Below are 27,825 nucleotides of genomic sequence, written 5' to 3'. Positions count from 1 at the left end.
ATAATATAAAAGAATAGCAAAATTGAAATTTGTCTACAGATTATCATTATATCATTATTAAAATTGTGCAGACAGTGGCAAAATAAAACAAAATCTGATGTACTAATTTACGTACGAGTTAACTTCTTCAGAATGCGAAACTAAAGATTGCCTAACTTTGAATGAAGATGAGATACTTCCGGAATGTAAACGATGCATTTCCCCACGTAACATAAATACAAAAATTTAATAAGACTGCAGTTATACCATGTCGGAAACAAACTACCATGGCAGTTTACTTCCAAAACACGCGATATATCATTCATCAGGGTAAGAATGATATTTATCATGGAATAGTAACTCATAGCCATTTCCCATCTTGTCAGATACCTGATAATTTTGCTACCGATTATAGTATTTTCCTATTTAATTCAGTGTGTTAAAAAAATCTGTAAATGTAGGATTAATATTATACATGTATTACAACTGATTCAGATAGGAACAGAAATGCTTCCATTCACGAGGTCCAGTGCAATCTCTTGATTAACCTATTTAGTTAGAGTTATTCTCTTTTGAGAAGTGGAAAGGCATAGCCTACATCCACTTCTCTTCGCAAGCCCTCATATTTTGATTCTGGAAAACGTGTAAATGTCGGAACCAAAGACGGTCTACGCTTCGACCCATGTGTTTTGAGTCCAGTTTCCTTGAGTTTTCGTAACAGACCTATTATTTCTACATTTTAATCATTAATGCATGTATATGTCACAAACAAATCAACACTAACCCGCTGTCAAACCATTTTCTCAACTTCTACATTCCGGGTTTAAATTATGAGACCTCTCGCTATAGGTGGTTTAAAAAGTAGAAAAATTATAGTCGGAAAAACCGGAAAATATTGTTCGGATGGTAGACTTCAGATTAAAGGTATTTTTCTTATAATTTAAAGAGGTCTAAATAGTGGGTTTACAATTTAAGACAAATAAACAAAATACATACGATTAAATAAGTAAGTGTGGCACATAAAAACAAAAAATCTCTTTATTTTAATCTTTGTTGCTTGCTACATATTAATCAATGTTCTTTTTAATGTTTAAAAACAGATGTAAAGCAAATTTGTCAACAAAAGAGATTATGAAAGGGAACAAATACAACTTTGTAATTTTGTGACTCAGTATTTGTTTGTACATTGTTTGGTTAAGTTGATTCAGTAACTTTTTTTTACATTACTGTCTTTATTAGGTTTCCAATTTTATCCGAAACACAAACATTTAATCTGCGCTGACCTAGATAAACAATGTGATACACAAAATTTAAACCCGGGATGTAGAAGTTGGGAAAATGATTTGACAGCGGGTTAGTGTTGATTTTTTTGTAATACATGGATGCAATAATGTTCAAAATGTAGAAATAATAGGTCTGTTACGAAAATTCAGGAAAACTGGAGTCGAAACATGGGTCGAAGCGTAGACCGTCTTCGGTTCCGACATTTACACGATTTCCAGAATCAAAATATGAGGGCTTGCGAAGAGAAGTGGATGTAGGCTATGCCTGTCCACTTCTCAAAAGAGAATAAGTTAGATTCAGATTTACAGCCTGTGTAAGAGCAAAACAGGAAATTACTATTTTTATGATTTTACCATGTTGAGGGCTAGGTCAATAAACTCAGTGACATTTCCACTGTCATCCATGAAACAGAGACACATATTGCCTCAGCTGGGGTTTGAACTTGGTTCCTCTGGCATACAAATCAATCTGTTCAAACTACACGGTTAACCCACAAATCAAAGTTAAAAGGAGTGTTGTATACATGTATGGCATGCCAAATTCACAAAAATGAACTTATCATAGTTTCACAGTCGTAAAACTAGGTTTAATGGTTGTAAACTTTAGTTTAAAGACATATTTATTGTTAAAAATCAATATTAATCTATATTTCACATCTGTAAATCATAGTTGATGCAATCTATGTTTCAGAAGTGTAAAACTATAATTAACACCTAAAACAACCATTTGCAAATGCAAAACATAATTTATTTGATATACGTAGTTTAGCAATTGTGAAACTAGGATTAACAACTCTTAACAATAGTTAACAAACGTAAATTATAGTTACTGTTTACAGATATGGATCTTTCTTTGATCAGCAAAATCTCTTGTTAATGTTATATGCAGACAGATCATAACCGAGGCTAAAGAAAACATTGCAGGGCAGGGCCATGTTCAAATAACAAAGATTTGTGAGCACTGTATCTCATACATGTATAACTCAACATTTTGGTAACCCATTAAAAACACATCTGATAGAAAAGTATTGTAGACATAAAATTGGAAGAAAAGAAAATGAAGATCATGACCATGCTCCTTTAATATGATTTGATCTATATCTGCATGTTTTAACTTGTTAATTTGATTTGTAATTAATATTAACTTAATTATTGTACTATATTGATTTTACAGAATATTTCCTATTAAATCAAATCAACATTTCAATCAATGGTAAATGTATTCTTTGTGTTGTTATATACCGTTACACATTTATCCAGTATGCTCCGAAGTTTGGCTTTGCAAGCCTTGCTTAAATCCAATAACTGTGACTTTATACAGTTTATTTGACATTGGAATTTTGTTTGATTCTGTGATTGTGGTTTATATATTCAATCAATTTCTGATAAAATTTCAGAATTTAATTCCTAAATAAGGTTTTCAATTAATAATGCAAGTGTTCATAACAAGTATGCAAACCGGCCAGCATTGATTTACATCTACCGGTATTTTACATATAGGTATTTGAGGTCATATTTGCAATTAATGAAATACTTTTTACACACATTGAAAGGTTACCTGTGGCAAGAGTCAAAAGCCTATACTCCTGAGTACTGTATACAGGGAAATATTAGCCCCTGTTTTATTTTCGCCCCTTTTTCCCTCATTGTCAGTGGCCAAATTTAAGACCTTGTCAAATTCCAATGTCTCAAACTACCTCTCTTTAAATATACAACTGTGTCTGTGTGAATTCAAAATGGGGCAGAACTCTTTACAAGTGTAGAAAGACGAAAATTACATGGAACGAAAATAACCCTGTATACAGTATTTACTTGTGTTTGGATTTGTCTATTCACTCCCAGCTTACTGAATATTTATGCACTGTGTCACACAAAATGCACCATCCTCCCACACTAAATATACATGTAAGAAAATTAAAAAAAAAAATAAAGGAAAGACATATATGTCAACAGATTGTGTTTTGATTGCACACAGGTTCAATGTATAGACCAAATAATTTATTTATTGGTAACTTCTTTAAAACTAACCTTTTTTGTAGTTAAAATTTGTAATACCTGTATTTATCAAATATTGTTTGGTCAAAAGAAGGAAGTAATCTATATTAAAATAAGAAGCACTGGTATTGATTTGAGATCAATGGGAAATCTGAACCAAAACTCCTCTGGCATGGTTACCCTCCAATTATGCCAGACACCATCCAGATAAATAAAAAAAGGCATTTTCATCAGTAGAATTCAATTTTGAAAAAAGTAAAACAAAACAAAAATTATTATACAATCTTATAGGCAAAGTACTGGCAAATTAATGGAAGATCTGTCAACAGCTTTTAATTAAAGTATTTGAATCTATTAAAACACATTTGACAATTATAGCATTGTGGTTCATAAACAAGCAAGTTTACTAATAAGCAGCTTTGATTTGTTTTGAGTTGTTGTTTCATAGTTCACATAATACTACTTAATATTAACATTCATTCAATGGACAAAGTGGAAAGTTTTTACTTTAGAATATATTGATTTCTACTTAGTAGATACACTTTCTCTATCATTATTTACGGATGTTTACTTTTGTTTTCAGTTTGTCTGTGTATTTGATTCTGCTGGTAGCTGCCAAGTTTCTGCGAGCTGTAGGTCTCTTTGTCTCCTATGACTTACTCAAAGTCATACCAGTTGTACAGTTCCTGTTCCTCATTAAGTTCTGGTAAGTTGAAAATTTAATTATTATAGATATTTTAACATGAATTCATTATTAAGATTTTCTGAGAGCAATAGCTTAAGAGTGTGTACTAAATTAAAAACGTGAGCAGAGTAAAAATAATGTTGCCACTTGCATTAAAAAAAAGCCCAAATGAATCAAAATAACAGTGAAAATATTCTGAGTGATCCAGGTAACAAACTACCGAAACAAAGGGGGAAATTGATGATACTTGTTTCATATGGGTAAATAAATGTAATGGAAAACTTTCCTCTATCTTCATCTATGCATATATTTATGTCAATCACATATTTATGATATATTTTTCATCCAAAATATACCAAGTAATGAAGTCTTTCATCATTTGTTTATTAAATATCTTAAGTCTTTATATTTGTTACTCTCTACTCTCTAATGTGTTTGTTTCATAAAGAAATTGAGTGAAATATGCACACTAAGGAAATGTATCAGATAATGAAATGTTTCAGATAATGAATAATGATTTCTTAATGATTCTTTATAGGAGTTCCCTGCCCTTGCTAGTTCTTCAGAAACCATTTTCCTCTGGAAAGAGATTAAGTAATAATCAGGTAAGAACATTAACACAGCACACATGTACATCAGGGATGTGATTTTTCAGCAAATATGCTGATTTCAGTGGATTAGGAAAATTAATCAAAATATTCACTTTAGAGATCAGTACAGACCTACAATGAAATGATTTCCTCCTTTTTCTTTTTCTGCCATTCACATTCCTGATACATGGTTCATTGATTTGACTTGTGCATATTTTACTTTTTTAGTACATGTAATATGTTAGAAGCTATGTATGTACATCAAATCAGTTTTCAAAACTACCCGTAATTGAAAATTTGATGATATTGAATTGAAAGTACATAATACAGTTGTTACACAAATGTTATTTGTAAGATATTCATATCTGTAACAAAAAATCTCAGAACTGTGGTCAAAATCAACAAAAATTGAGTATTTCAGTTTACTTTTAACACAAGTTTTACCCTTAATCTTGTTCTGTTGCAGTACTTTCGTATTTTCCGCCATGCCTTCATTGGTGCATTCATTGGTTTGCTGTGGCTCTTTGGCCTCACTCTCTGTGGTCCTCTGAGGTCAGTTGGAAAACTTATTTTTCAATGAAAGTTGGAAATATATATATATATATAAAGCTATCTTTCAGAATCTATTGAATTTTTATATGCAAGAGATTCTGTATTGTACTTGAGTGTGTCATTACAAATTTACGGTACGATGAAACATCTTTATCATTTCATTGACAGGACCATCCTTCTATTTGAACACAGCGATCTTGTGATAATTGCTGGTGCCAGTGCCCTCTTCACAAACAATGGGGGAGGACCAGCAAAGGTAGGAACCAGTGACAGCTGGAACATTTGACCTGAGGCAGAGCAGGCGCTTGATAATGCTGGCCAATATTTGTGTTGTAGTGAAGGGGAAGTTTAGCAAGCCCCCCTGGGTGCCCGCTCTTGGGAAGAGGCTTCAGATATTTGTTTAATTCCTGTCTTTCATTTTATCTTTAATCTGTGTTTACGTTTTATACAGACGAGAGGTGCCATATTTTTCCTGGTTGCAGTGATCACTCTGCTTCTGTTTGACCATGATGAGAAGTTAGATCACTTGGGTGACCATGAACGTATCCTTTGTTGTGTACTAAACTTCTCTTATACAAATATTGATGACATTACAGCTGTTAATAGGTGGTTAAAATAAAATTGATAACTTTAACAAGGAATTTTCCATGTTCATAAGTTGATTGGAAAGAGACATTTTCTTTAACAGAGGCTACAGCAAAGGACAAGCATCATTCAATATTTTCACATCTGTTTTATCACACAGTCAATTTCATTGGCTGGTCGGACCACAAGGTAAAATTCAGATATTTGAGTCTACCATAAATGTGTTACTAGTGTATGCATACAAATGTGAAGATACTAAAGTAATGAAAATGTTGCATCAAGACTGATGATACAATATCCGATGATTTTGTATTTCATACCTAGTTGTTTTAGATAACATTGGAGCCTTTTTAAGAGCCGTTTATTTGGACTTGTTTTATAGGGAGGAGTGGTTCTGCTTGCCATAACTCTGTGTATGCAGGTGGGGTATAACAGTGCCTCTCGTAAACTGTCCGTAGATGTGGGTGGGGCAAAGAAGCTTCATGCCCTCTCTTCACTAGTCCAGGCCACAGTTCTCTTCCCCTGGGCAACCTTCATTTATTTTACGAAAGAGGTTTGTATCAACAACTAGTATTATCTAACATTGGTCTAAATTTGATTATGATAAAAAGAGTACTAAAAAAAAATACTTAATCAATTACTGCTCTGGATACTAGAAAAAATATATAAAATATTATTATTTTGTTTTTTTATATATCTTCCATTTAATGTTATCCGTGTAAATTTGTACTGATGTGAATGTGTGTACATGTATGAATGGGCGGTGAAAGGAAAATTAAATCATTGTAAAACCTGTATCCATCTTAAAATTGTTTATGAAAATACAATAAATAAATGTTAATTAAAAAAAAAAAATTGATTATGTAAACTGCAAAATTTTAAAAACTCAGTCATTTTATTGATGAATTGACTTTCTTCTATGATAATGTTTTTTTTTTTTTCAATTTTCAGTCTGAGGTGGAGTCTTGGTTGTATTTAGTCATACCAATGGGATTGGTGATTCTGTTTGTATTTCTGCTTGACTTTTACATTGAGGCGGTAGCCTCTAACCATCTACAAGGTCCCCGCACTGCTGTGTATGGAACGTATGCTATATTTATCAGTGCTCTGTTGCTAGGAGTAACATGGAACCATCCGATGGTGTCATGGATCACCACGGTAACCAAAGACATCATCACAGAAGACCATGTCTTGTCAGGGGGCGTTATTTTTAGCTTGATGACATTCATTTTAGGTAATTTTTGCTTTCCACAGATGTCTTTTCCCGATATTAAAAAGATAAATTTTCTGAAGGACCTTTTTACCTAGATTTTAATCATCTCATTTACTTTACAAAGTTTGAATCTGCTGTATTATTCAGCCACCAGTATGTTAGGATGGCCAGGCCGCAGTAGTAAGGCGGGTAGTTTTATTGGATACTCACCGTCTGGTCAGCCTCTATACAGCTTTAACACTGATGCCTTTGCGCGAACCTCACACTCCATAGCCACTGTGATGAAAAACGGTTTGAGGCAGATCCTAGAAGAGTCAGACTCCAGAAAAATATTTTATTTCTTGTGCATTAACTTGGTAGGTTTTCCTTCCTTTGTGGTATACCACATCTTCATGTATGTGATACCTTATGAGATTATATTTGTTGATATTATCTGGTGTGTACTTGTATGTACATGTATTCAATGGTTTATCAGACATCACCATTTTGGCAAACAGTCAAAATGAAATCATATGACAGACAAAAGAATATTATAACATAAAAGCTATAGCATGCAAGACAGTTTTATACAATTCTTTCTAGTCCCTGTGTGCATGTTGAGACTTAACCAGAGTGTTGCCTGACTTCTTTCAGATGTTCACTTTTGTGGAGTTGATTTATGGGGTATGGACTAACAGTCTGGGTCTGATCTCTGACGGATTCCACATGCTGTTTGACTGCTCAGCTCTAGTGATGGGACTTTATGCTGCAATCATGAGTAGATGGAAACCTACTCGGATATTTTCATATGGGTAAGAATGCCTTTTTTATTGAAAATATGTCTTTTTGATAGCTGAATTATAAAAGGAAATTTAAGTATGGAATTGTATTGGCATGCAGTTTTAAACTTGGAATTGTTGGTTTTATACATGACGGTTTGATTGATAACAAGGCTTGAGCATAATCCAAAACAGATATTAGCACCTTTTTTCCAGAAAGAACCCATTTTTAAAAACACAATAAGCAAATTCATTTATCATGTTTATATATGATTTATTTATTATGTCAATGTAATGCCTTTTATTTTCAGCTATGACAGAGTGGAAGTTCTCTCTGGCTTCATCAATGGATTGTTTCTGGTAGTTATTGGTATCTTTGTCTTCACGGAGGCCCTTGGGCGATTAGTGGAACCCCCTGTAGTATCCACAGAGAGACTTCTGGTTAGTATTAATGTCAGTAAAAATGATTTAATGCTCTAGAGGAGTAAGATTTTGAACTTAAAACTGTTTCTTTTCCGTAAATGATATCATCTGTAGTATATCTCTTCAAATTTTTATTACTGCAAGTAAGTATACACCTATGTATGTTGAAGATCATTACATTTAATTTCAGACTGTGTCAGTATTAGGGTTGCTAGTCAATTTATTTGGAATTGTTGCATTCCGAAGTTCACATTCTCATGGGCACGGAGGTCACGGACACAGTCATGGTGGAGGTCACGGACACAGTCATGGCGGAGGTCATAACCATGGACACAGTCATGGAGGTGAAGGTCATCAGGACAGAAACGCAAACATGGAAGGTAGGAATAATATAGTAAAAAACAGGAGGACTAACATTATCAACCTATATATTGATTTATATTTACATGGATATTGAAGTTGATATTCATGCCCCCACTCTGAAGAAAAAAGGGGGTATTCTGTTTTTACTCATGTGTGCCTGTCTGTCTGTCCGTGCATAACAAAAAATTGTGTCACATTTTTCTCAGCAACTAGTAATCGCAGATGCTTGAAATTTTAACACACTCTTTGTTAAGGCATGCCATATGGTGGGATTTATTTTGTACCAATCGAATATCAACTTCCTGTTGAGTGTCCACTTTGCTACTTTTGTATATTCACATCAGAGTGGGGGTATTATTAGTGAACATTGGCTCTCAGATATCTTTTTTTGACTAGTGTTTGCCCATCTAAAAAATTACTTTGCATTGTGGGTGTATTTCTCCATGTTTTGTAAGCCCTGAGTACTTTGTGTTGTAGGTGTATTTCTACATGTCTTGGCGGATACTCTGGGCAGTGTTGGGGTCATAATATCCTCACTCCTGATAGAGAATTTTGGTTGGAACATCGCCGACCCCATCTGCTCTCTGTTCATTGCCACCATGATTCTCCTGAGTGTGTTTCCTTTACTGAGGGAAACCTCCACTATCCTCCTACTGCGTACACCGTCCGATCTAGAGACGGAGATCCCAGACGTATTACAGAAGGTGAGAAAGAATGGAATATGAATCACATCTAAGAAATGAGAACAGAGAACTTTCAGTTTCATCATATTCCCATCCGATGACTTCAAACTGGTCTTTTATAATAGTGCTGTAGTGTTATGGTTGTTGAATATGTTTCATCAAGGGTTTGTTGTTCTTCAGATTATGTCCCTTGATGGAGTATTAACCTATCGACATCCACACATCTGGAACCATACCTCCTCAAAGATCCATGGTACTCTGCATGTACAGGTGTCTACAGAAGTCAGTGAACAAAAGATTGTAGCTCAGGTAGGTACATGTAACCATTTAGGGAACAGGTGTCTTAATATATTGCATTTAGAGATTGACTGTATCAAAAATGGAAATTTCTGTTACTTTAAGTCATTGTACATGTGTACGTGTATTATGTTTACAGGTAACCAACATATTAAAAGAACACAGTGTGTCAAACTTAGTGGTTCAGGTAGAGAAGGAGACATATTTCTATCACCTGTCTGGACTCGGTGCTAGTTTTGATCAAATGACAGACTTTGGAACAAAACGTGAACAGTTCACAGTGGAGTCAATCAAAGCCATATGAGTAAGCCATACCATGAAATCATTGGGAGAAACCGCATGATAAACTAAGAAGACATTGAAGCAGAAGGAACCCAGAGCCATGAGCTACATACATGTAGAGCGGAACAAATGATTGGGAGTATTGAGTGAGTGGATCAGAGTGAGTCAGACATTTTGGTGAGAGGGTTGTCAGCTTTGTACTATCAACACATTGTGATATGCTGTATTTTCTTGTTTTTTTTTTTTATTTTTGCCACTCTTGTTATTCTTTTATTATAATAAGGAGGTGGCAATTTCAAATAAAACATTTCAATAAAAAAAATGGATATTTCCTTCTTGGCAAACATAGATAAACTTGAGCATGTGATAGAATACAATATGTATTTAAACCATAAGCATGAGGGAAATGAGCACCCATATGCTGAAAAGGTTACATACATCACTCCACTGTTGATTGTATGCAAAAGTGGTTTCATCCAACCTAAGTATCACAACTCCTGAACTATGTCACCACTTTGGGAAAGATGAATATGACAGGCACGTAGCACATCGGGGGGGGGGGGGGGGGGGGGGGGTGGTAAATATCATGGAGCGCCCCCCTTTCTCCTATGGTCTCTATGGGAGCATGTAATAAATGGAAGTGAAAATAATGAATTCACTAGTGAAATTTTCTTGCTTGACAAGACATTTGGATGAGGCTGCACCCCCTCTCCCCCTTTCCTTTCAAAAGTTTTGCAGAATCTTATTGTTATGAACTTGGATGCGTTGCATCAGCATTAGCACTTCATGAAAACTATTCTGGTGTGAAGCCTTGTTCATCATAACTCTAAAACAAAAAACATTAATGATTTTCATATCTGATATTTACGTTTGGGAAATTCAATTCCTTTATTTTCATTTAATTTATTTGAAAGTACCCATGTTAGTGCACAATAATGCACTAGATGTGTTATCAATAGGGCGTCAGAAACATTGCCCGTTTAACCGTTAAACAGTTCGTGCAGATATGAACTTTTTGCAATTTAGAGGATTCATTTAAAGCAAATTCCAATATAAGAACAATTGGCTATTTCTACTATCTAACGCACTAATAAACACAATAATTTACTTACTTTCACTTACTCTTTTGAATAATTCAAAAAGTTTTTGTAAGAAAGATTTAGATATAAACGCTTTATTTGATGACTTATGCGGGCTCTGGAGGTGGCGATCATTTAACGTGGGTTATATATTTTTTCTGCGATGCTCGCTACCTTCATACTAGCATGAATCTCCAAAGAAAGCATTAATATATTGTTGAAAGATCTGCGTGTTTTATATTGTGCATGTGCATATTAAAAATAGATGTATTTGTTAAAACAAACTCATATTCACCATGGCAAGATTTTGTGATTATGGAACTGAACAAAACTTTGGCATTGTGAAGATGTAATGAACCATATCTTCTGTATGTTTATCAAGATAACTGATAAACAGTTACAGTTATCACATTGTAACCGCAGCCATGAACCTTAAACGAGCTCTGACACTTTTCATCATATACATGTATTCATTTAGCTATATCAATAATGAGCTCGGCTAACTTTAATGCCCCGGGGCCTATATTACAAGTGAGATGTGCCTGCGCATGAACAACAGACCGAATCACAAACGCGCAAATTTAATCACCGCGTACCAACCGGCGTACAAGAACCCTGTGAAAAATGATGTAAAATATTTCGGTTTTTTATTTGTTGTTCGTTTCAATTCAAGTACTTTTCATTAAAAATGTTAAGAATTGTCGTATTCCTTAAGGAATAAGGAATCGTTCTTTGAGTTTTATGGGGTGATCAAATACGGTCGGGACTGATAAAATCCAATGAAATCTGATGGGCTTTATGATGAATTTCATCACGTTCCGACCTTTACCCTCTTATAATATTCAAAGAATGGTTCCTTATTACTTATATTTACATAATTTTCAGCAATTAAATATATAGTCAGTGATTAAATGTATTGGAATATAAATTATAAGATTGGTTGTAGTGTTATCACAGACAAAGGCACTGGAAAATGTAAATTTTAAATGCGAATAATTTTTAGAGACTATTTTAAGATCGATACATGTTTCACCAGAGAGCGTTTTGTTGTTAAGTGTAGCCAGTGAACATTTAGAAGTTGATTATTGTACTTTTCTGGTTTGCCTTGGTCAATAATATTTAACTCCAATGGCCATCTGACCTGATCACAAATATTCCCAATACAATATATGAGTACTTTGTTATTTCTAGATCTCCACTAGATGATCACATGATTTATTGCCCGTTTGTTCTCACGTTTGCCCGATTAGTATATGACTGTGAAATGTCCACCAGAAACTATCGTTTTATTGACAAAACCTTATCATCATTGGGAACTTCATCGATGATTTATGATTGCATGAAATGCCTTTATAAAGTCATTTTCCAGTCGTGTAGATTCTTGATTGCATGAATAAATTATAAAATATTTCTCAATAAATGATTTTTTCGGTTCTTAATAGTCAGTGCATATAGTTCAACAAACCAACAAATATAAATGGTGATTATATGCCTTATTTATTTCCGTAAGTTCATATCATAGAACAATATATATCCGGTTTACAAAGCGTCCGTGTTGGCACTGATCCAGGACAGGTAGTTGGACACGCGGGTGTAGACTGTGGGGCTGGAGGTGGGGCAGTTCTGGAGACCCCAGGAAGTGGCACCGACCAATTCCCATACACCGTTGACGTCACAGACCAATGGGCCGCCAGAGTCTCCCTGCAACAAGGAATAAAAAAAACAGTGTGAAAAAACACAGTTCCTCACCTCTTTTAAAAAAGGTATCAAGGAGTATACTTTTGTAAGCGCGTTAAATATTAAATCCGCCAAAAATAAAACATTTATAGATATCTGGGTTTTTTTTTCATTACAACGACCACTTGGTGATATCTTACGTTGCAGGCGCCGTTGCTGCCGGTGTAGACACAGACGTGGGGTCCCTCCTGAAGGTACAGGAGACCGGTCAGTCCCAGGGCGCTGCGACAGTTACTGTGGCTGATGACGGTGGTCTGGGCCTCCTGGAGGACGTTGGGGAGACTTCCACCTTACAATACATAGCATCAAAGGACTAAAAGTACTCGCATAAGAGTGTGCTAAATACGTTTCTAGTACACGTATAAGAAAAATACCCATTATATTTGCTTATTAATTGTTACAGTAAAAGGAGACAAAAGTCAAAACTATTTTTCAAATAATGCTTAAAAGTAGCGCTTTGTAGACACAATGTTACATGACAAGGTTTTTGTTGCGGTAGGTAAATATTATACAATTTTAGTCATTTTTTGTTGGTAAGTAAATAAAATAAAGTAATACTAAGCAACTGTCTCTTTGATATGAGTATTTGTAATCTACCTCCGGTCAAACGTCCCCATCCAGTGATGAAACAGGTTCTTCCATTGTAGAAGCTCGTGGTTGTAGAGGACGGCAGGGGGGCGACTTTAACGTATTCATTCAATGTGGCGGGAGTTGACAGCCGCAGAATGGCGATGTCATTCGGGAATCCCCCGGAGCTTTCGCTGTACTGGGGGTGCTAAATAGGAAAACGGTGAATATTGTAATGAGAGAGAGAGAGAGAGAGAGAGAGAGAGAGAGAGAGAGAGATTTGAGGAGGGGAGAGAGAACGAATGAGGGAGAGAGACCATTAAGATGCTGGAAATGGTGATCGTCTGTTCTGTTCCTGTATTGACGTTAAAATCCTGTTCTCCCAACAGCAGTCTGTATTTTGAGACGGTCGTACTAAGGTGAAAGAAAAAGCTTCTATTACATTTGTAAAAGATGAATAAGATTTAATGTAAACCGTTTTAGATTTTTAAGATAATTCAATTTTTTGATCTTATTCAAATAAAAAGGGTAAAAACGCCCGTAGGTTTCGAACTCGTAACTTTTCGATTAATAGCTGACGTTTCAATCTATTGCGCATACTTACTCATGGGAGACGCAGTGGGCAGCAGTAAGGGCGTAGTTTTCGGAGATAAGAGAGGCCCCACAGATGTGTCCGTACCCTCCGGTAGATCCCTGGAACTGGAGGGAGATCTGCCACGGCCAGTCGTGAGCGGTGGAGTCACTTCCGCCCACGATTTTGTGGATTGGAGTTGCGGTGCATGCTGTGATAAACCACAAAGACATTAATTATCTTACTGTCGCGTGAAGTTTATAACAAGAAAGCAACTCTCAATTTCTTTTCCGAGATAACTAGGAAAAAAGAAAAGATTCAGTTTTTTGTCGAGAGAAAACAATTAGCTTTTTGCTGTTTTAAATGAAAAAAAAGAGATTTTTTTTTTCAAATATAAAATGTCCTACCTCCGATGAAAAGGAAAGCTAGGGCCCACATGTTTGTAAGTTGCTGGACAGGAAGCTGTGAAGCCGATGGCTAGGGACGACGCTTATATAGGGCTCCCCTGATCGCAACCTGGACAGTTCCCATACGCTTCTCACCCCTCGCCATCCCCATTGTTATGTTTTCGTGCTACTTGACAATAAGAAATAACTCTATTTGAGCTGTAAAATATCCATATCTGCGATAGATACGAGACTCTTTAATTTATGATCTTACATCCTAGTCGCTATTTTCATGTATAGTTTATTAAACATACTAGTAACCGTCCGAGAGACACAAAACTGGTGTAAGAAAGTTTTTTTATAAGATAGGACCACCCCCCACCTCCCCCGGTAACTTATACCATACCCCCTTTGATTTTCGTATTAATGTGATATACACAATACATTATATCAGAATTTAAATTAAAGAAAATAAAGATTCTTGGGACGTGAGTTTAATGAGGGGAAACCCCGAATGTGGGTTGTATTATTGTTGCGGGGAGGGGTCTCTCCAAAATTGTTTACTTTTCACCTTATTTCTTGTACAGATTGTAAAACAAAACTGTTCTCCACTGCATCAGTGAAAAATGTTTCTGAAACTCTCAAAATAACTGTCACTGTCCTTAATTGCCGATGATGTGTCAGGCGTTGAAACAGATGCTGCGCGAATACTATTTGCTTTGATCTACACCGTGATAGAACTCGGTCACAAAAAAAAAAAAAGAAAGATTAAACCATGACATGATTGTGCAAAAAATATCTTCGAGTTGGAGTCAATTAATGCTGTGTTGGAAAAGTATGTAAACTGTTCTATTTATGGAGACATTTTATATGCGACATTTAAATACTAGTACAGTGTAGGATGAAAATTGAAACTGATACATTGTGTGGACTATTTGTGGGTTGGGTGGGTTTCGTTTATTTAAAGTTTTTTTGTCGGTTTGATTTGTGATTATGATATCGAACTTATTAAAAACAGCAAAAATTCAACGAGGAGTGAATAGGTATTCTGAAAAAAAAAAATCATGCGTCATCTGGTCAGCTTTTGTAAACTGTGTACGACTTATCTAACAGATTGCATATTTTTGTACTTTCACTTTCTCGTCATGTGGCGACACTGTCGACGATCCATTGTATTATGCAATGCATGCAACAAATTCAGACATGGTAAAGTTGAATGAGAAGCTTTTGACTGATATTCAACTTTTGAGTTAGATAATTCTTGTATTCTGTGAATCATATTTTACTGATAATGTATTAGTTCGAATTTCCTCTGACAAAGACATTGCATTAACGCATTTTTATTATTTCAGTTTCTCGGCGCCATCTTTTGTCCAGTAATTATGCGTTACAAGATACTTGGGAAAACAGGTGGCCATCAACTGTGGAGAATGTGCCGTTCGGTAGGTTTTTGTCAGGCTAAAGGTTGAACACACATTGATGTAGCCTAACGTAAGATTTCTAGTATTGAATGATTTTTATTATATATGGTTTTGCTTTACAGTCTTCTTTTATTAGCTTATATTAAAATGACTGAAAGCAACATTAATGTTGAATTCAACAATAATGTACAGTGTTTCTTTTCTCTTAGGACGATTGTCACTAAAAATGATTGAAAACTTTGAAAAGTTTGGAAAGAGCAGCGTCATTGACATGGAAATGGTAAGGTTAATAATTTGTCAACAGATATTTTGTTGTTCTAAACTTAAAAGATTGAAAATGGTGTATATGAGTATGCATTACATCATGCTTACATCATGATACGGTACATCATGCTTGCATGTCATGTGATTTTTCCACTCTAGATACTAGTTTATTTGTACTCTTATTTACAAGGTATATTTTTTAAATAGTTTTAAAAGCTTATCCAATTTTAGCAGGCATTTTTTTTTTTATAAATTACTTTATCTCATTGTGTTATTATTACCTGAACAGCTGGTGAAAAGTTTGCAGAATGTATCAATGGAAAATATAGAACTAACAGAGGATATTATGTACAGGTAAGAGGACATAATTTATTATCTTGTGATTTTTATCCTTTATACTTACTAAAATTAGTTTCAGACCAGTGAATTTCAAAGAAAATTCTGGATAACTATAGATTATATAATACTAGCTATACCAAAAATGTTGGCTGAATGAAAACATGAAATGTATGTACTCATATAACTTAGGTTCAACCTTCATTATATCTGTTTCAGATTAATTGGGATAAAACTTAACAGTTTTAGGGATTGAAGTCATATGGGTTGATACATGAAAATTAAAGAAAAATGCATAAGATTACCTTACATGTTGTAAATGTTTACAATAACCAATAATAAATGAGTATCTGTATAAATGATTTGTTGATTTATTTTTGTCAGGTTTCGACATTCAGATGATGGTTTCCCGGTGCGAGATTCTATTGTTAATGCTATCGTTAGATCTTATATAGACCTGGAAATCCCAGATCGTCTTGTTCCTCTTATAAAAGACAAGGTTAGAGGATCAAAAACACTTCCTATTATCCTTTCATAAAATTTTTCCTAATTGATTAATGCATGTGATTTGTAATGTGCAAAAGATAAAGATTTTGGAGAAACAGGAATTAATATGCTTTATCAATATCATTTATGGTTGTCTTTTGGCCCCATAAAGAAGAGGCAAACCTCAGGGCTTTATTTCTCTGAAGTTTGATTTAAATAAATCTGTGTTATTTTTTTAGCTGGGTTATGGCCTACTGTTAGATAACTACACTGCCAACTTGTTAATGAGCCATTTTCTACAGCAGGATATGACAGAAGGTAAGATCTATGACTCCAGCCTCTAAAAATTATGAATTCCTCACAGGTCCTACTGAATTTTAAGTGGAAGTGCAAAAGGGAGAATTTTAGATTTATAGTGGCCTGATAAAATTGAAGTCATACAGGTTTAATACTCCACTTATACATGTATTGAAATCGCTTATTTTGAAATTCCGCTTATTTTGAAATAGAAATAAATCCCCAGTTTTTGCCTCTCATTTTCTGTGCATTGATTTAACGGATATAATGAAATCTGCTATTTTGAAATATCGCTGATATTGAAGCCACTGATCGGTCCCCTTAGGTGATAACTAGTTGTTTTTGTAACGGTTATATTAAAGTACTCCCTGGCGGTTTTCGTCATGGTTGGTGACAGTAATTATGCCAGACTGACCGGTTGATATACAAAGGTGTGAATTGATAAGTTCTCATCATGTGTGTTTTTATACTTCTTTTAAAAAGTAAAATTTATTCACTGTTGAATTATTTGTTTTTACGGATGTACAATGTATTGAGGCTAGACGTAATATGGAAACCCCACAGAAGAGAAAAACCTTATCTTCGGACACTAAATACGAACTAGTTATGGCTATTGATAAAGGGACAAAGCCTAAATTCGAAATAGCTATGAATTTTGAGATTATTGCGAGTACACTTACGATGATATACAAGCAGCGTTCAGCAGTATTTGAAGCATTTGAGTCTTGTGATTTTTCTCTAAAACGTAAATGAATGCAATCTGAGATTATGATGAGGTTTAAGATAGTAAGAAAATGAAACTTACAAAACTTACTGATATAATTTTAATCAAACTTTGAAGGACTAATACAGGTACATGTATTTCATGTAATCTGTTAACTTTAATAGATAAATGATGACCAAATAATTTGTTCGGGTTTGGTTTTCTATGCTTACATCGGGATTGAACTTTCAAAAATGGAGGCTTCACGTCAGTCAATTTCGCTTATATTGAAATACGGATATATTGAAATAATTTGCATGGTACCCTGAATTTCAATATATCTGGAGAAGGCTGTATTTGGAAAGGGGACAGTACTTCATTTATTTTTCTTGGATAAGATGAGAACATCTTTTACCTATATTGAGTAATTTCGCTTTTTTGCTACATGTATGAGAAACTTTTTAATCGCAAAAAATGACCGACCCAAATAAAAAAGTAAAACATTTTCATAATTTCCAGGGAAAAAACCCCGAATATACGGTATTTCATTTCACTCAAAGATTGAAATTAATGATATGATTTCTTATGTTATGATACACTATCAGAAAAATAATAAACAAATATCTTGTTCTATTAAAGCTTTGCATTTACTATGAAACTTTATCTTTAAAGTAAGTATATAGAATAAGTCAACATAAAAATTAAAGACAAAATAATCTAAATTTAAAACATGAATTTTTTACGTTGACAAAGCTTCAAATATTGATGTCATGATAATTTATTCACAATCCCACACTTCAATATTGACTGCTAGGTTAACAAAATCAAATCAAGAGGTTATAACAAAGGTGATGCCTCGTCTGGGTGAGCTTTGTAATCTGTGATTACATATGTGATATGATTTCTTATGTTATGATACACTATCAGAAAAATAATTAACAAATATCTTGTTCTATTAAAGCTTTGCATTTACTACCTTTCAATTACAGTACCAGGTGATTGTTTTTTTACCTGAGGAATTAAATTGTGTGGGCTCCGAATCCAATAAATCAGTGTTGTATTCATCTTTTTAATATTCGGTTCATTTTACATTAACAGAAGCAGCCATGGTAGCGTATGAGATGATGTTACAGGAGGACACGAGCCATCCATTCACAAACTGTATGTCCTTATATTGCTGTGTCAAACGTTTACAAGAGATCGGAGACATTCAACCACCAGAAGATGCCCCTATAGTCGCTGATGAGGTAAGAGAATCCAACGTGAGGGCGAAATCTGTGATGTTCAGTCACAATTCTACCACAGAAACAGGAAAATCTGCTGTTTTTAAATATCAAGAATAATATGTAGATCTACACAAGATGTTGGATAATTGTTGAAAAGAGAAATAAAAGTATAAACCTTCTTTAAAAAGAGCATGGTCAAATTTATCATTTGATTTCTAATGTAAACGATGCTTACCGTCGCTTTTTCTAAATTTACGGATTGTGAATGTCCATTGTCAGGCTGGCAAGATATATAGAACGCACAACTCTTTGTAACTCGACAATTGACATTTTAAAGTTTTATTAACTCTTTGCATTGTAAATATTAACTAAGGATAGATATAGATAAAATTAACTCTTTGCATTGTAAATATTAACTTAGATAGATAAAACTTCAGTTTATTGTGATCATGCCCCTTTAATTATATTTCACTTACTCTACATTATAGCATTAAAGATTCATGGAATTAAAATTTCAAGTAGGACAATGTTTAAGGTACTTTGTCAGTAATTTTCATCTGTACTGATGTAATCCATTTCAATTATCCGTATTAGATGCAAGGAACTCTATGAAATTTAAAGTGTTAGATACACTAGTTCAGTGTTCCCTGGTTGATTTTCTTTTCTGCATAATAGCTTTTCTTTTTTTTTTTTTTTTTTTTTTACAAAATAAAAAAAAACAACTTTATTTTGGCATGTAACTCATGTACTTGAAATATATCTCATGATATAAATGGTACCTGTTTACATTGGTAGGAAGAAGAGTGGACCAGAGTTAGAATTATACACCGTCCTGTTTATGACGACCATTTTGACATCAAGAAAGAACATTTGAAACTTGGGAAGTCCCTGTATTACCTTGGGAGAGCAGATGTTGTTCCTGACAGAGACTCCTCCACAAAAGACTTAGTCAGCCGGTCCCTGCAGTTTGTGGGGCTAGGACTCTACAACAAGTTCTCTAAAGCCTTGGATTTATTGGAGACCTGGATCGCAGCCGCCAAAACGAACAACACACCTGTATTATGTCAGAAGCAGGTGTGCAAAACGTCTCTTTAATACCTCAATACCTGTACTTTTAGGCTTAGCTGTATTTGATGTAAAGTTTGTTACCTTCATTTTGTGACAAGTTGTGTACACACATTGCACATAAAAGTTAGGAATGGGGAATGTTTTTTGTGTGCCTTATCTAAATTTAAATATTACAGGCCATTCATCAATCTAGAATATATTGATAACAATGTATGCTGTTAGACAGCAGTTGTTACAATCCTCTATGATGGTTAGATAATTCTTGTATTTTTGTAGACATTATGAGGCCCCTCAGCAGGTGCCCTGTAATGATCAGTATTTCTGGTCCGCCAGCTCTATTATGAATATTTTCTCTCCCCTTGGTATAATCTGACTAATACACTGTACTTCATCCTTTGAGTGCCTGTACATTGCACCAATTTTATTGATGAGAAGTCAAGGGTAAAACAAATATTTTAAAAATCTTTATGACCACATTTTTCTGCCTTTTGTCCAATCTGTTTTACATTTAAATGAAAAACTGCTCATGAATAAAGTTTATGCATTAATCAAAATATTAAAAATTCATTGTATGAAATAATCTTTTTTAAGTCATTTTCATGCTTCCTTGTTGTACCACAGTATTTCTTCATACCTCTGTATTCTGACAAGCAAAACATCAAAATACAAATTTTCTATAAGATTCTACCACTGTTGTCTGTGTTTTAGATCGAGACATTTAAGAACCACTTAGAATGGAGTCCCACCAGAGATCCGGAGGAAGAGGAACTAGAACTGGGACAACAGACTCAGGATTACGTCGCCAGGAAGCTGTACTTGACGGAGGAAGAAAAGGCGGCATGTATGGAAAGATTCGAGGCAAGTGTTTCTGAACTTCACTTTGACATCAATATCAATTTGTACAAATATGTAACATTGATTGGTTGAATATTTATTGATATCAAGACATAGAACATGCCTTGTCACAATTCTTAGGAATAACGGTACCCTTGATAGTAATTGTTTATTGAAAGTTGTACATACATGTATCAGAAGTAAAATATATTATAACTCAATGCAGTTTGTACAGTTTTGACTTTTAATCTCCTAACATTGAGAATTATTGAAACTGCAGGCTATTGAAATTACATGTACTTTATATGTGAAAGTTTAAAGCTCTAGAATGTCTGTTTGTTTGCAAATGAGTTTAATAGTTTAAAGTTTTTTCTCTTAATGTTGTAATGATTTTTTCCATTTTTAAACTTTTTATTTGGAACCAATCGAATGATAGATGATGAACCAAACTTCTTATAAGTGACTTTTATGAAATCTTCTCTCTAAGCTTTATGCTGTCCTAAATCATACATCGTAACCTTTCTTTAGTTAATTGGTTGAATTTGTTTCATTTTGTAGAAATTGACAGAGGAGCTGAAGTCTTTTGGTGGAATTTCTGATCAAGAGATTTATTCATACATTTTGAACAATGTTCAAGAGCAAATGAAAAACTTAGAAGGACAAGAAAAGTCTTCTCAGGAAAAACGTTACCAAGATTGGAAAACTGAAATGTTAAATTTGTACAAAGAGCAAATGAAAGAAGAGTCGAGACTAAGAAAACAACAGGAGATTGAATTAAAAATGGCAGAAATGGCTGAAAAAGAGGAACTTATTCTAGCTCATGAGAAGAAGAGAGAGATTCTGCTGGCACGATTCAGAGTTCCAGTTGAGGCGAAGAGGAAGGAGAAGGAAGAACTTGATGAGGATGAGCTGGAAGAGAGGATGAAGAACAAGAGATCTATCATCAAGAAGAAGAAATGATCCAAGAACAAGATATCAGCCGTCAAGAGAAAGAAATAATTTGTGAAAAGTTGATTATTTCAATCCTGGTGTTGTGAATCAGCTAGTGGATTAAACATGAAATAAATGCATTTTATTGACACTAGATGCTCATTAATATGATACAGTTGTCAGTACATGCACCGGTATATTACAAACCAGTGACAGAGGACATATGGAGTCCATGTGTGTTTTCAATTAACACTTAATGTATGTGTGAATAAATACACATGTATAAAAGGCTTGTTGCAAACAAAAATTATTTAGTGTTCTTTGTACCCAAAGGTAATAGGAATGTGCTAGTACATGTATTCTGATGGATCCTTCTGTGCTTACAAGTAAAAATAACCAAATCATAGGAATTGTTTCTCTCAGGCCAGTTTACTGTGTAAGAAGATTGCAATCATTTTGACTTTGGAGTTATATAATTTTTACAGGTTTCAGAGTTTTGTAAAACTGTTGGCCTTTTATTAGTTGATTTTTTTTGGACTGCCATCACTGCCAGATTTTGCATTCTGTTAAAAATGAATGGTATCTATGGAGAAAAGAACTGTAAACGATGATATTGTTTAGGTACCTATCATGAGATAAACTTTAAAAAAAAAGATTCTTTAAACATTTATTCACATTCAGAATGATTTTTAAAATTGCATTCATATCTACAACTACAGGTATATGAAATTTGATGAAAATATAGAGGTTGAGTGTGTTACGTGTACCGGTACTCGTACCAGTTCAAAATCTCAACCTCACTAATATTTGGCACAGAACACAAAATACGAAATTATGCATGGATTTGCTGCGGAGGAAAACAGTTTCTTTCAAAAATTCAGTTTGACAGAGTAATAGAATTGAATTAAGTTTTATGGCAGTAGTGGTCTCATTTCTGTGGTGCTGATGCTTCCTATTTCTTTTTAGTTTTGGATGGTTTTGCTTTACTCTGCTTCCGTCCAATGACTTCTGTGGCTATGTTCTTTGCCTGTAGCGAGAAATAAGTCTTCAATATTTTCTTAAAAACACTGAATTTAATCCGACTATAAAAATGCATGTGATATCGATAAATAAACATGCAGTGAACTGGCAATCAGTATAGAAAATTTGACAGTATCTGACCTACCCAGTTGTAGAAGGTACCGGCTCCAGCACTGGCGCTGCTGACTTGCTCCACAGTGTAGGGCTCCAGAATGTGGAGAACTCTCGTGGCCAACTCCCTGTCTGTTCCCAGGGTGTCAAACTTCCGGACCTTGTATAACAGACTCTGTCTCCCTGTCTGTCTCATCAGTACTTGCAGGTCTTCCCAAATCTGTCGAACAATGTGTGTTGTTATGAATAATTAAGCAATTAGAATTGCCACGGAAAGACTAACCCCTCCCTCCCAAAGGATCCAGATAAATATGTTCCAATCATTAAAATTTTTTAGGTCTATAATTAAGTTTATATGGTAAATAAAAAAATCTATGGTACATTTTCAGGTAAATCCTTGCTCTAGCTTTTAAACTCTCTCCTGAAAAAATATTACAGACCAAGATGTTGATTCCCAAAATAATAAACCCCACTCCCAGTAAATTTTATTTGCGGGGCTAATTATGACATACTTTTTTCAAACTTCAAAACATACTTCCAAGTTCTGTGGATGTTCTCCCAGCAGTAGAAATGTTGCTTTCATGACGTTGAATATCACAGGGGAAGGAATGGAATAGCGATGGATTTCCGATATTGTCGTCTGCTTCATATCGAGTACGTCATGTGCAAATCTCTTCAGGGTTAGTAAGTGGTCTCGGAGTTCCTCTGACTCCTTTATACGGTCCGAAAGTTTATACACTTGATCCGATATTTTTGCCGCTTTGATAGCTGGCTCAAGAATATCTACATTTCTTCTGTTTATACCATCATCCAGGGCTAAAACAAAAATTAAACCTTTAGTTAAACCTTCTAAGCAGTAAAAACTCAATTTCTATCTTTGCAGTACCTTTTTGCAGCTGAAGTAAATCTAAACGTTCATGGGCGAACTTGAGATCTCCCTTGTCTTCTAAACAAAGTTGGTTGGCCTTTTCAATCGCATTCTGGAGTTCTTTAGCATTCTTGGTGGTCACGGACAATGTCTTCGCTCTGAGATCCTGCCTCGCCACTTTTTCCCGCGCATTCTGGACCATAATTATACAGATCACAAGACTGAATAAACAAATGCTTAAGCACGCTTCATCATCAAAAAGAATGATAACATACCTCCCAGGATCTTGTATTCTTGACATCAGTATTCAAGAGATAATTGCAAACGTTCATGAATCCATTTTTTGACCCTTTCTCTTTGCAGTTGATGTGGAGAGTGTATTCGCCATCTTGTGGTGGGGTGACGTCAATGCGCAAGTTATCGTTTTGTATGCGCTGTGAGACATACTGCGCAAGACTGTTGCTAGATACATCAAATCTATGCAAGGTAGAATGAACTAATACGAATTTCGTCAATGTAAAACTAATTTCACAGGTTTTGTTTCTCTGAACTTGCACACATCCCGACTTGTGAGACATTGCTATAAGTCCCGCCTCCTCTGTCAGTTTCTGGGGTCCAAAACCGATGTCTGGGGCAGTTGGATAAGGAATGATATGGTCGCTTACTTCAGCACACACGATGCAATTTGAATATAACCACCGCTTGTCACCTTCCCGACCACCATATATTTTCAGCTTATAAACTCCTTCAGTGGGGCACCTTACTGAAAATGACACCTTGTTATCCTGATGGACCATAGCTACACAATTCTGAGGCTGTCCTTGAGATGGTGGTTTTGAATCCAAGTCTTTGCTGCTGAATTGCAAATCGTAGGAAAACGTTAGCGACAGGTTATCCGGTGTCTTTATGACTACGTCGCATTCTCCTCGTGTGGCTTCAAGCCGACATGAGGAAGTGCTCATCAGTTTGAGTTTGTTTTCGAAAAAGTCCTGTCTCAAAAACGGAAGTGAAAGAAACTTTTCCAAAGAGATAACCTTGGGCACCAACTGCCACAGTGGGTCATTTGGAAAGCAGTGGTACTGAAAAACATCAGGATCTGTGAGGAAGAAGAACTCGTTCAGCTGCTGTATCACAGCACCGCCTGTCGTTTTCTCGGATTCTAGTTTACCAATATCTAGGAAATAACGACAAAAATTGACATTATTGATCTTACTACACTTACTATGAGATGTATTAAATTTTACATACAAGTTTATTCAGTGAAAAATCAAACGAACTCTTCAAAGCATCAAACTTTATACGACGACAACCTTTCGGCTCTATCAGGATCCATTTCCCTGTACTATGACCGACGACACTTCGACATGCCCAGAGTGGAAATATAAGTCGCCACGACCCTCCAACGAAGACCGCGTTCCAGGAATTGGTCAGTCCGTCTGTGTTAGTCTCCCCAACTTCATAGATGACACTTTTAGCGATTCCATGTATTATAACACATTGAATATCAACTGCCCTGTTAAAAAATAACCCGCATAACCTTTATAGTTTTAGAAAGCATTATTTCCATTAATGCTTCTCCAAGTTGAATAAACATACCTACAAAGCATGGCAAAGAACGTGGCATATGACATCTCTCCTCTTTGCATCATGCCGAGTATGCCCTCTGGAGATTCGGCTTGAGCGGAAGTGGACCACTTTTGACTGAGAATAGGTTGAGCAGACAGCCATACAAGCAACGCGCGGACCTTTGACAGCGTCTTTGGGTAGGCCGCTGTGACTCGTCTGCTAAGGTCCTCTATTGTACTGAAGTCACCGGGAACCACCTAAATCATTGAGAATCAAAACCCAGTGAATCCATGCATGCTTACACATGAAAAGAAATGCAGGTTTGATTACCTACGTTTCTAGCATCATTATCCACTTCTTTGAAATTGAGAAATTGTAGGACGTCCGACTTCCGGTTGTGCGAGGGTCTAGGAACAGGATACCCATCCAGTGTGTCAGGAACTGAGTTCTATATTGGATAATGAAAGGACAATTGAAATGCTAGAAAAATTGTCTTCCTTGGACAAAAATACATAAATAATATTAATGTACCTGTTACAATTAATATAATGACTTGTAAAAATAGATACATGTACGTCACTGATGATGAGGTAAAACAACCAAAGTACACGATGAAAGGTTGAAAGGTTTCAAATCTTGAGGAACTTTAAATAAATTTCATTTTAGATTGATAAAGTGTTTTGGACTGCCTTTTTACCAGTTCTGTGGTGGGTTCTTGTAACGGGTCGGTGGAATGGATGACGACTACGACGTCGGCAGTAGAGGATCCGCACCCCATTCTTACATTAGAACCGTCTGTCTGGCATTTTTCCGATATAGTTTGACTGCATGTGCATCTAAATATCTATCTTCAACTAAGAAAAGAAAGTAAATATTTTAAATGTTAGAAAACTTCTTGAAGAAACCTTTATGAAGAAACCAGTGTACGAGTTATTTTGATTTTTAAATGATTACAACCCTGTTACCATTGAACGTTTTGTACTACAAACTAAACTTACGTTTTCTTTTTCTGTTGTATCTGTGGATCAAAGCAATTCAAGATTTGGCAATGTCTTTTAAGATTATGTTTTCCATTTAAAATTAAAGACAAAGCAAAATGGAGGGAATAGCATGACATTTAGTGTGTATTCATTCATGCATGTATATCTCCCCTTGAAAACAAATGGAACAGTTAACGAAAGTCTACAGTACCCTAAAAAAAATGACCAAGTTGTGTTTCTTTTATGCCATATTTAAAAGATTACTTTTGCAGACATAGTAATTAAAGTTAAAGAACATTTCCCAACACACACTAAAGGCTATTGTATACTAGCATATAGTAACCGATGTCATACGTTCTAAACAAGTGATAAAACTATTCACCATGCAGCAAATCCAAACCTATTTTTACGGGAGTCGAGGCATTTGAAATAATAAATTTCTGCTTAAAAAAGTATAACAAAATGAAATTGACTTAACAGTATCCAAGGAATGCACGCTTATTGGAACATAAAACATTATAGATAGCAAAATAATTGTACTAATGGGAATGGTAATTATAAAAATCTGTCTTACCTTTGTCGATACATTTCTACCAATATTTCATCGTATTTGATATATCTATGACGTCACGACGCAACGCTATTTACGTCACAGGCGTAAGTAAAATAAGGTACTTTCTGTGGCTTCTAAGCCTTCTCTTCTTTATTCTCTGACAGTTCTTTCAGATTTTTAGATAAACTTAATCAATAAAATCGATTGCCACTTAAAGAACCGACAACCATTGATAGTTACATGTGATATAAGAAGAAAATACTTTTTTATTTTTTTTTTATTTTTGCCGTTGCTTACATTTTAGTTTTAGTTTTGTTGCCATTTTATTCATTATATTTCTTTATACGTATTGGAATACTTTCAATATTTCTTTAAGCATATAATCTGTAATTTACCGTGTTTAAAAAGCAGTGAAAACAAAGAATAGAATCCATTAATAGAGCTGAATGGTCGTAGTAAATACTAGCCTATATTGATCTCCTATAGAAGAAGAATTTTGTATAAAGATATAGAAAAATGCTCAAAATTTAAAAGTTGAAAAATAGTGATTCTATTTACAAACATAGTTTATAGCTTTTAATTAATAAATTATAATTATCTAAAAGTTTAAGGAAAACTAATGATGTCTATACTATGATATGTTGACCACTCGGCTTTCTCAAGAAGTCAGATTCTTTTATATAATGAACTTTTTACGAAATTAACAGTAAGTGGAAAAGTTCACTAGGATATGAACTTAGTTGGTCACGTGATAAAAGGACTTCTCAGAAGAATTGATCGCGTACCAACCAAATTCATATTCGATGAACTTTTAACATTTAAGAAATGAATTCGATATCTACCCAAGATATACTTATAACCCAGGTTGTATGAGTATAAGTTGGGCATATATTGAGTTCATTTCTTATAATTTAATTTTTCTGTAATTTTCTGTACAAATTGAATGCGTTTTCCTTTTGAAAATGATATTGATTTGTTCAAAATTCAAACTCAATGTCAAGCGGATTAGTACGTTTTTGACGTTGGTGCATTGTGACGTGCCATGCGACGTGCAAACCAGGTTATACTTTAACTAATTTTTTTCCTATCCAATCGTTGATTTTACGTTTGAAAAAAGGCAAATCGTACAGAATT

At 34.7% G+C, this 27,825-nt stretch overlaps 4 protein-coding genes across 7 annotated transcripts; 2 read left to right on the top strand and 2 right to left on the bottom strand.

The window, feature by feature from the left end:
- The first annotated feature begins 150 nt into the window (after window positions 1-150).
- LOC105347895 (proton-coupled zinc antiporter SLC30A5) lies at window positions 151-10,005 on the top strand. 2 transcript variants are annotated; one of them, XM_011457139.4, is made up of 17 exons: window positions 155-309; window positions 2,437-2,475; window positions 3,841-3,963; window positions 4,481-4,547; window positions 4,999-5,084; window positions 5,253-5,340; window positions 5,536-5,626; window positions 5,782-5,858; window positions 6,052-6,222; window positions 6,621-6,903; window positions 7,030-7,238; window positions 7,516-7,673; window positions 7,952-8,081; window positions 8,254-8,443; window positions 8,904-9,130; window positions 9,290-9,418; window positions 9,546-10,005. In XM_011457139.4, the coding sequence occupies exons 1-17, from the start codon at window positions 248-250 to the stop codon at window positions 9,708-9,710; spliced, it is 2,295 nt and encodes a 764-aa protein (XP_011455441.2). In that variant the 5' UTR covers window positions 155-247; the 3' UTR covers window positions 9,711-10,005. The 2 variants fall into 2 exon arrangements, with proteins under 2 accessions (XP_011455442.2, XP_011455441.2); XM_011457140.4 differs by lacking the exon at window positions 2,437-2,475 and having other exon boundaries at window positions 151-309.
- A 2,238-nt stretch (window positions 10,006-12,243) lies between these two features.
- LOC105347894 (elastase-1) lies at window positions 12,244-14,210 on the bottom strand. Its single transcript, XM_011457138.4, has 6 exons — window positions 14,050-14,210; window positions 13,676-13,853; window positions 13,389-13,485; window positions 13,102-13,279; window positions 12,645-12,793; window positions 12,244-12,468 (listed from the first exon to the last, which is right to left on the bottom strand). Exons 1-6 carry the CDS (start codon window positions 14,078-14,080, stop codon window positions 12,307-12,309), a joined length of 795 nt encoding a protein of 264 aa, XP_011455440.3. The 5' UTR covers window positions 14,081-14,210; the 3' UTR covers window positions 12,244-12,306.
- Window positions 14,211-15,090: 880 nt separating this feature from the next.
- On the top strand, window positions 15,091-21,900 carry LOC105347893 (small ribosomal subunit protein mS27). Its single transcript, XM_034469626.2, has 10 exons — window positions 15,091-15,234; window positions 15,381-15,470; window positions 15,659-15,729; window positions 16,003-16,067; window positions 16,434-16,548; window positions 16,775-16,853; window positions 18,634-18,782; window positions 19,557-19,835; window positions 20,538-20,687; window positions 21,222-21,900. The coding sequence occupies exons 1-10, from the start codon at window positions 15,093-15,095 to the stop codon at window positions 21,621-21,623; spliced, it is 1,542 nt and encodes a 513-aa protein (XP_034325517.2). The 5' UTR covers window positions 15,091-15,092; the 3' UTR covers window positions 21,624-21,900.
- Window positions 21,901-22,246: 346 nt separating this feature from the next.
- On the bottom strand, window positions 22,247-26,837 carry LOC105347892 (hillarin). Of its 3 annotated transcripts, XM_011457135.4 has the most exons (11): window positions 26,713-26,809; window positions 26,157-26,176; window positions 25,856-26,012; window positions 25,493-25,606; window positions 25,189-25,415; window positions 24,903-25,105; window positions 23,868-24,766; window positions 23,611-23,785; window positions 23,260-23,540; window positions 22,759-22,944; window positions 22,247-22,620 (listed from the first exon to the last, which is right to left on the bottom strand). In XM_011457135.4, the coding sequence occupies exons 3-11, from the start codon at window positions 25,934-25,936 to the stop codon at window positions 22,546-22,548; spliced, it is 2,241 nt and encodes a 746-aa protein (XP_011455437.3). In that variant the 5' UTR covers window positions 25,937-26,012; window positions 26,157-26,176; window positions 26,713-26,809; the 3' UTR covers window positions 22,247-22,545. The 3 variants fall into 3 exon arrangements, with proteins under 3 accessions (XP_011455437.3, XP_011455435.3, XP_011455438.3); XM_011457133.4 differs by lacking the exon at window positions 26,157-26,176 and having other exon boundaries at window positions 26,713-26,837; XM_011457136.4 differs by lacking the exons at window positions 25,856-26,012; window positions 26,157-26,176; window positions 26,713-26,809 and having other exon boundaries at window positions 25,193-25,415.
- Between the last annotated feature and the right edge of the window lie 988 nt (window positions 26,838-27,825).

Source organism: Magallana gigas, chromosome 6 (genome assembly GCF_963853765.1).
Source record: "Magallana gigas chromosome 6, xbMagGiga1.1, whole genome shotgun sequence".
NCBI lineage: Eukaryota > Metazoa > Mollusca > Bivalvia > Ostreida > Ostreidae > Magallana > Magallana gigas.
This window is presented reverse-complemented; position numbering and strand designations above follow the sequence as displayed.

Excerpts from the sequence above, each read along its gene's own strand:
- LOC105347895 (XM_011457139.4), top strand. The coding sequence starts at position 248 with ATGTCGGAAACAAACTACCATGGCAGTTTACTTCCAAAACACGCGATA. Across the intron at positions 7,239-7,515 it reads ATTTCTTGTGCATTAACTTG|ATGTTCACTTTTGTGGAGTT; the intron begins GTAGGTTTTCCT and ends GACTTCTTTCAG. Across the intron at positions 9,419-9,545 it reads AACAAAAGATTGTAGCTCAG|GTAACCAACATATTAAAAGA; the intron begins GTAGGTACATGT and ends TTATGTTTACAG.
- LOC105347894 (XM_011457138.4), bottom strand. The coding sequence starts at position 14,080 with ATGTGGGCCCTAGCTTTCCTTTTCATCGGAG. Across the intron at positions 12,794-13,101 it reads ATGGGGACGTTTGACCGGAG|GTGGAAGTCTCCCCAACGTC; the intron begins GTAGATTACAAA and ends ATGTATTGTAAG. Across the intron at positions 12,469-12,644 it reads GCAGCAACGGCGCCTGCAAC|GGAGACTCTGGCGGCCCATT; the intron begins GTAAGATATCAC and ends TCCTTGTTGCAG.
- LOC105347893 (XM_034469626.2), top strand. The coding sequence starts at position 15,093 with ATGCGTCATCTGGTCAGCTTTTGTAAACTGTGTACGACTTATCTAACA. Across the intron at positions 15,235-15,380 it reads ATGCAACAAATTCAGACATG|TTTCTCGGCGCCATCTTTTG; the intron begins GTAAAGTTGAAT and ends TTATTATTTCAG. Across the intron at positions 19,836-20,537 it reads CTGTATTATGTCAGAAGCAG|ATCGAGACATTTAAGAACCA; the intron begins GTGTGCAAAACG and ends TCTGTGTTTTAG.
- LOC105347892 (XM_011457133.4), bottom strand. The coding sequence starts at position 25,936 with ATGGGGTGCGGATCCTCTACTGCCGACGTCGTAGTCGTCATCCATTCC. Across the intron at positions 25,106-25,188 it reads TTCTTTGCCATGCTTTGTAG|GGCAGTTGATATTCAATGTG; the intron begins GTATGTTTATTC and ends ATTTTTTAACAG. Across the intron at positions 22,945-23,259 it reads AACATCCACAGAACTTGGAA|ATTTGGGAAGACCTGCAAGT; the intron begins GTATGTTTTGAA and ends ATTGTTCGACAG.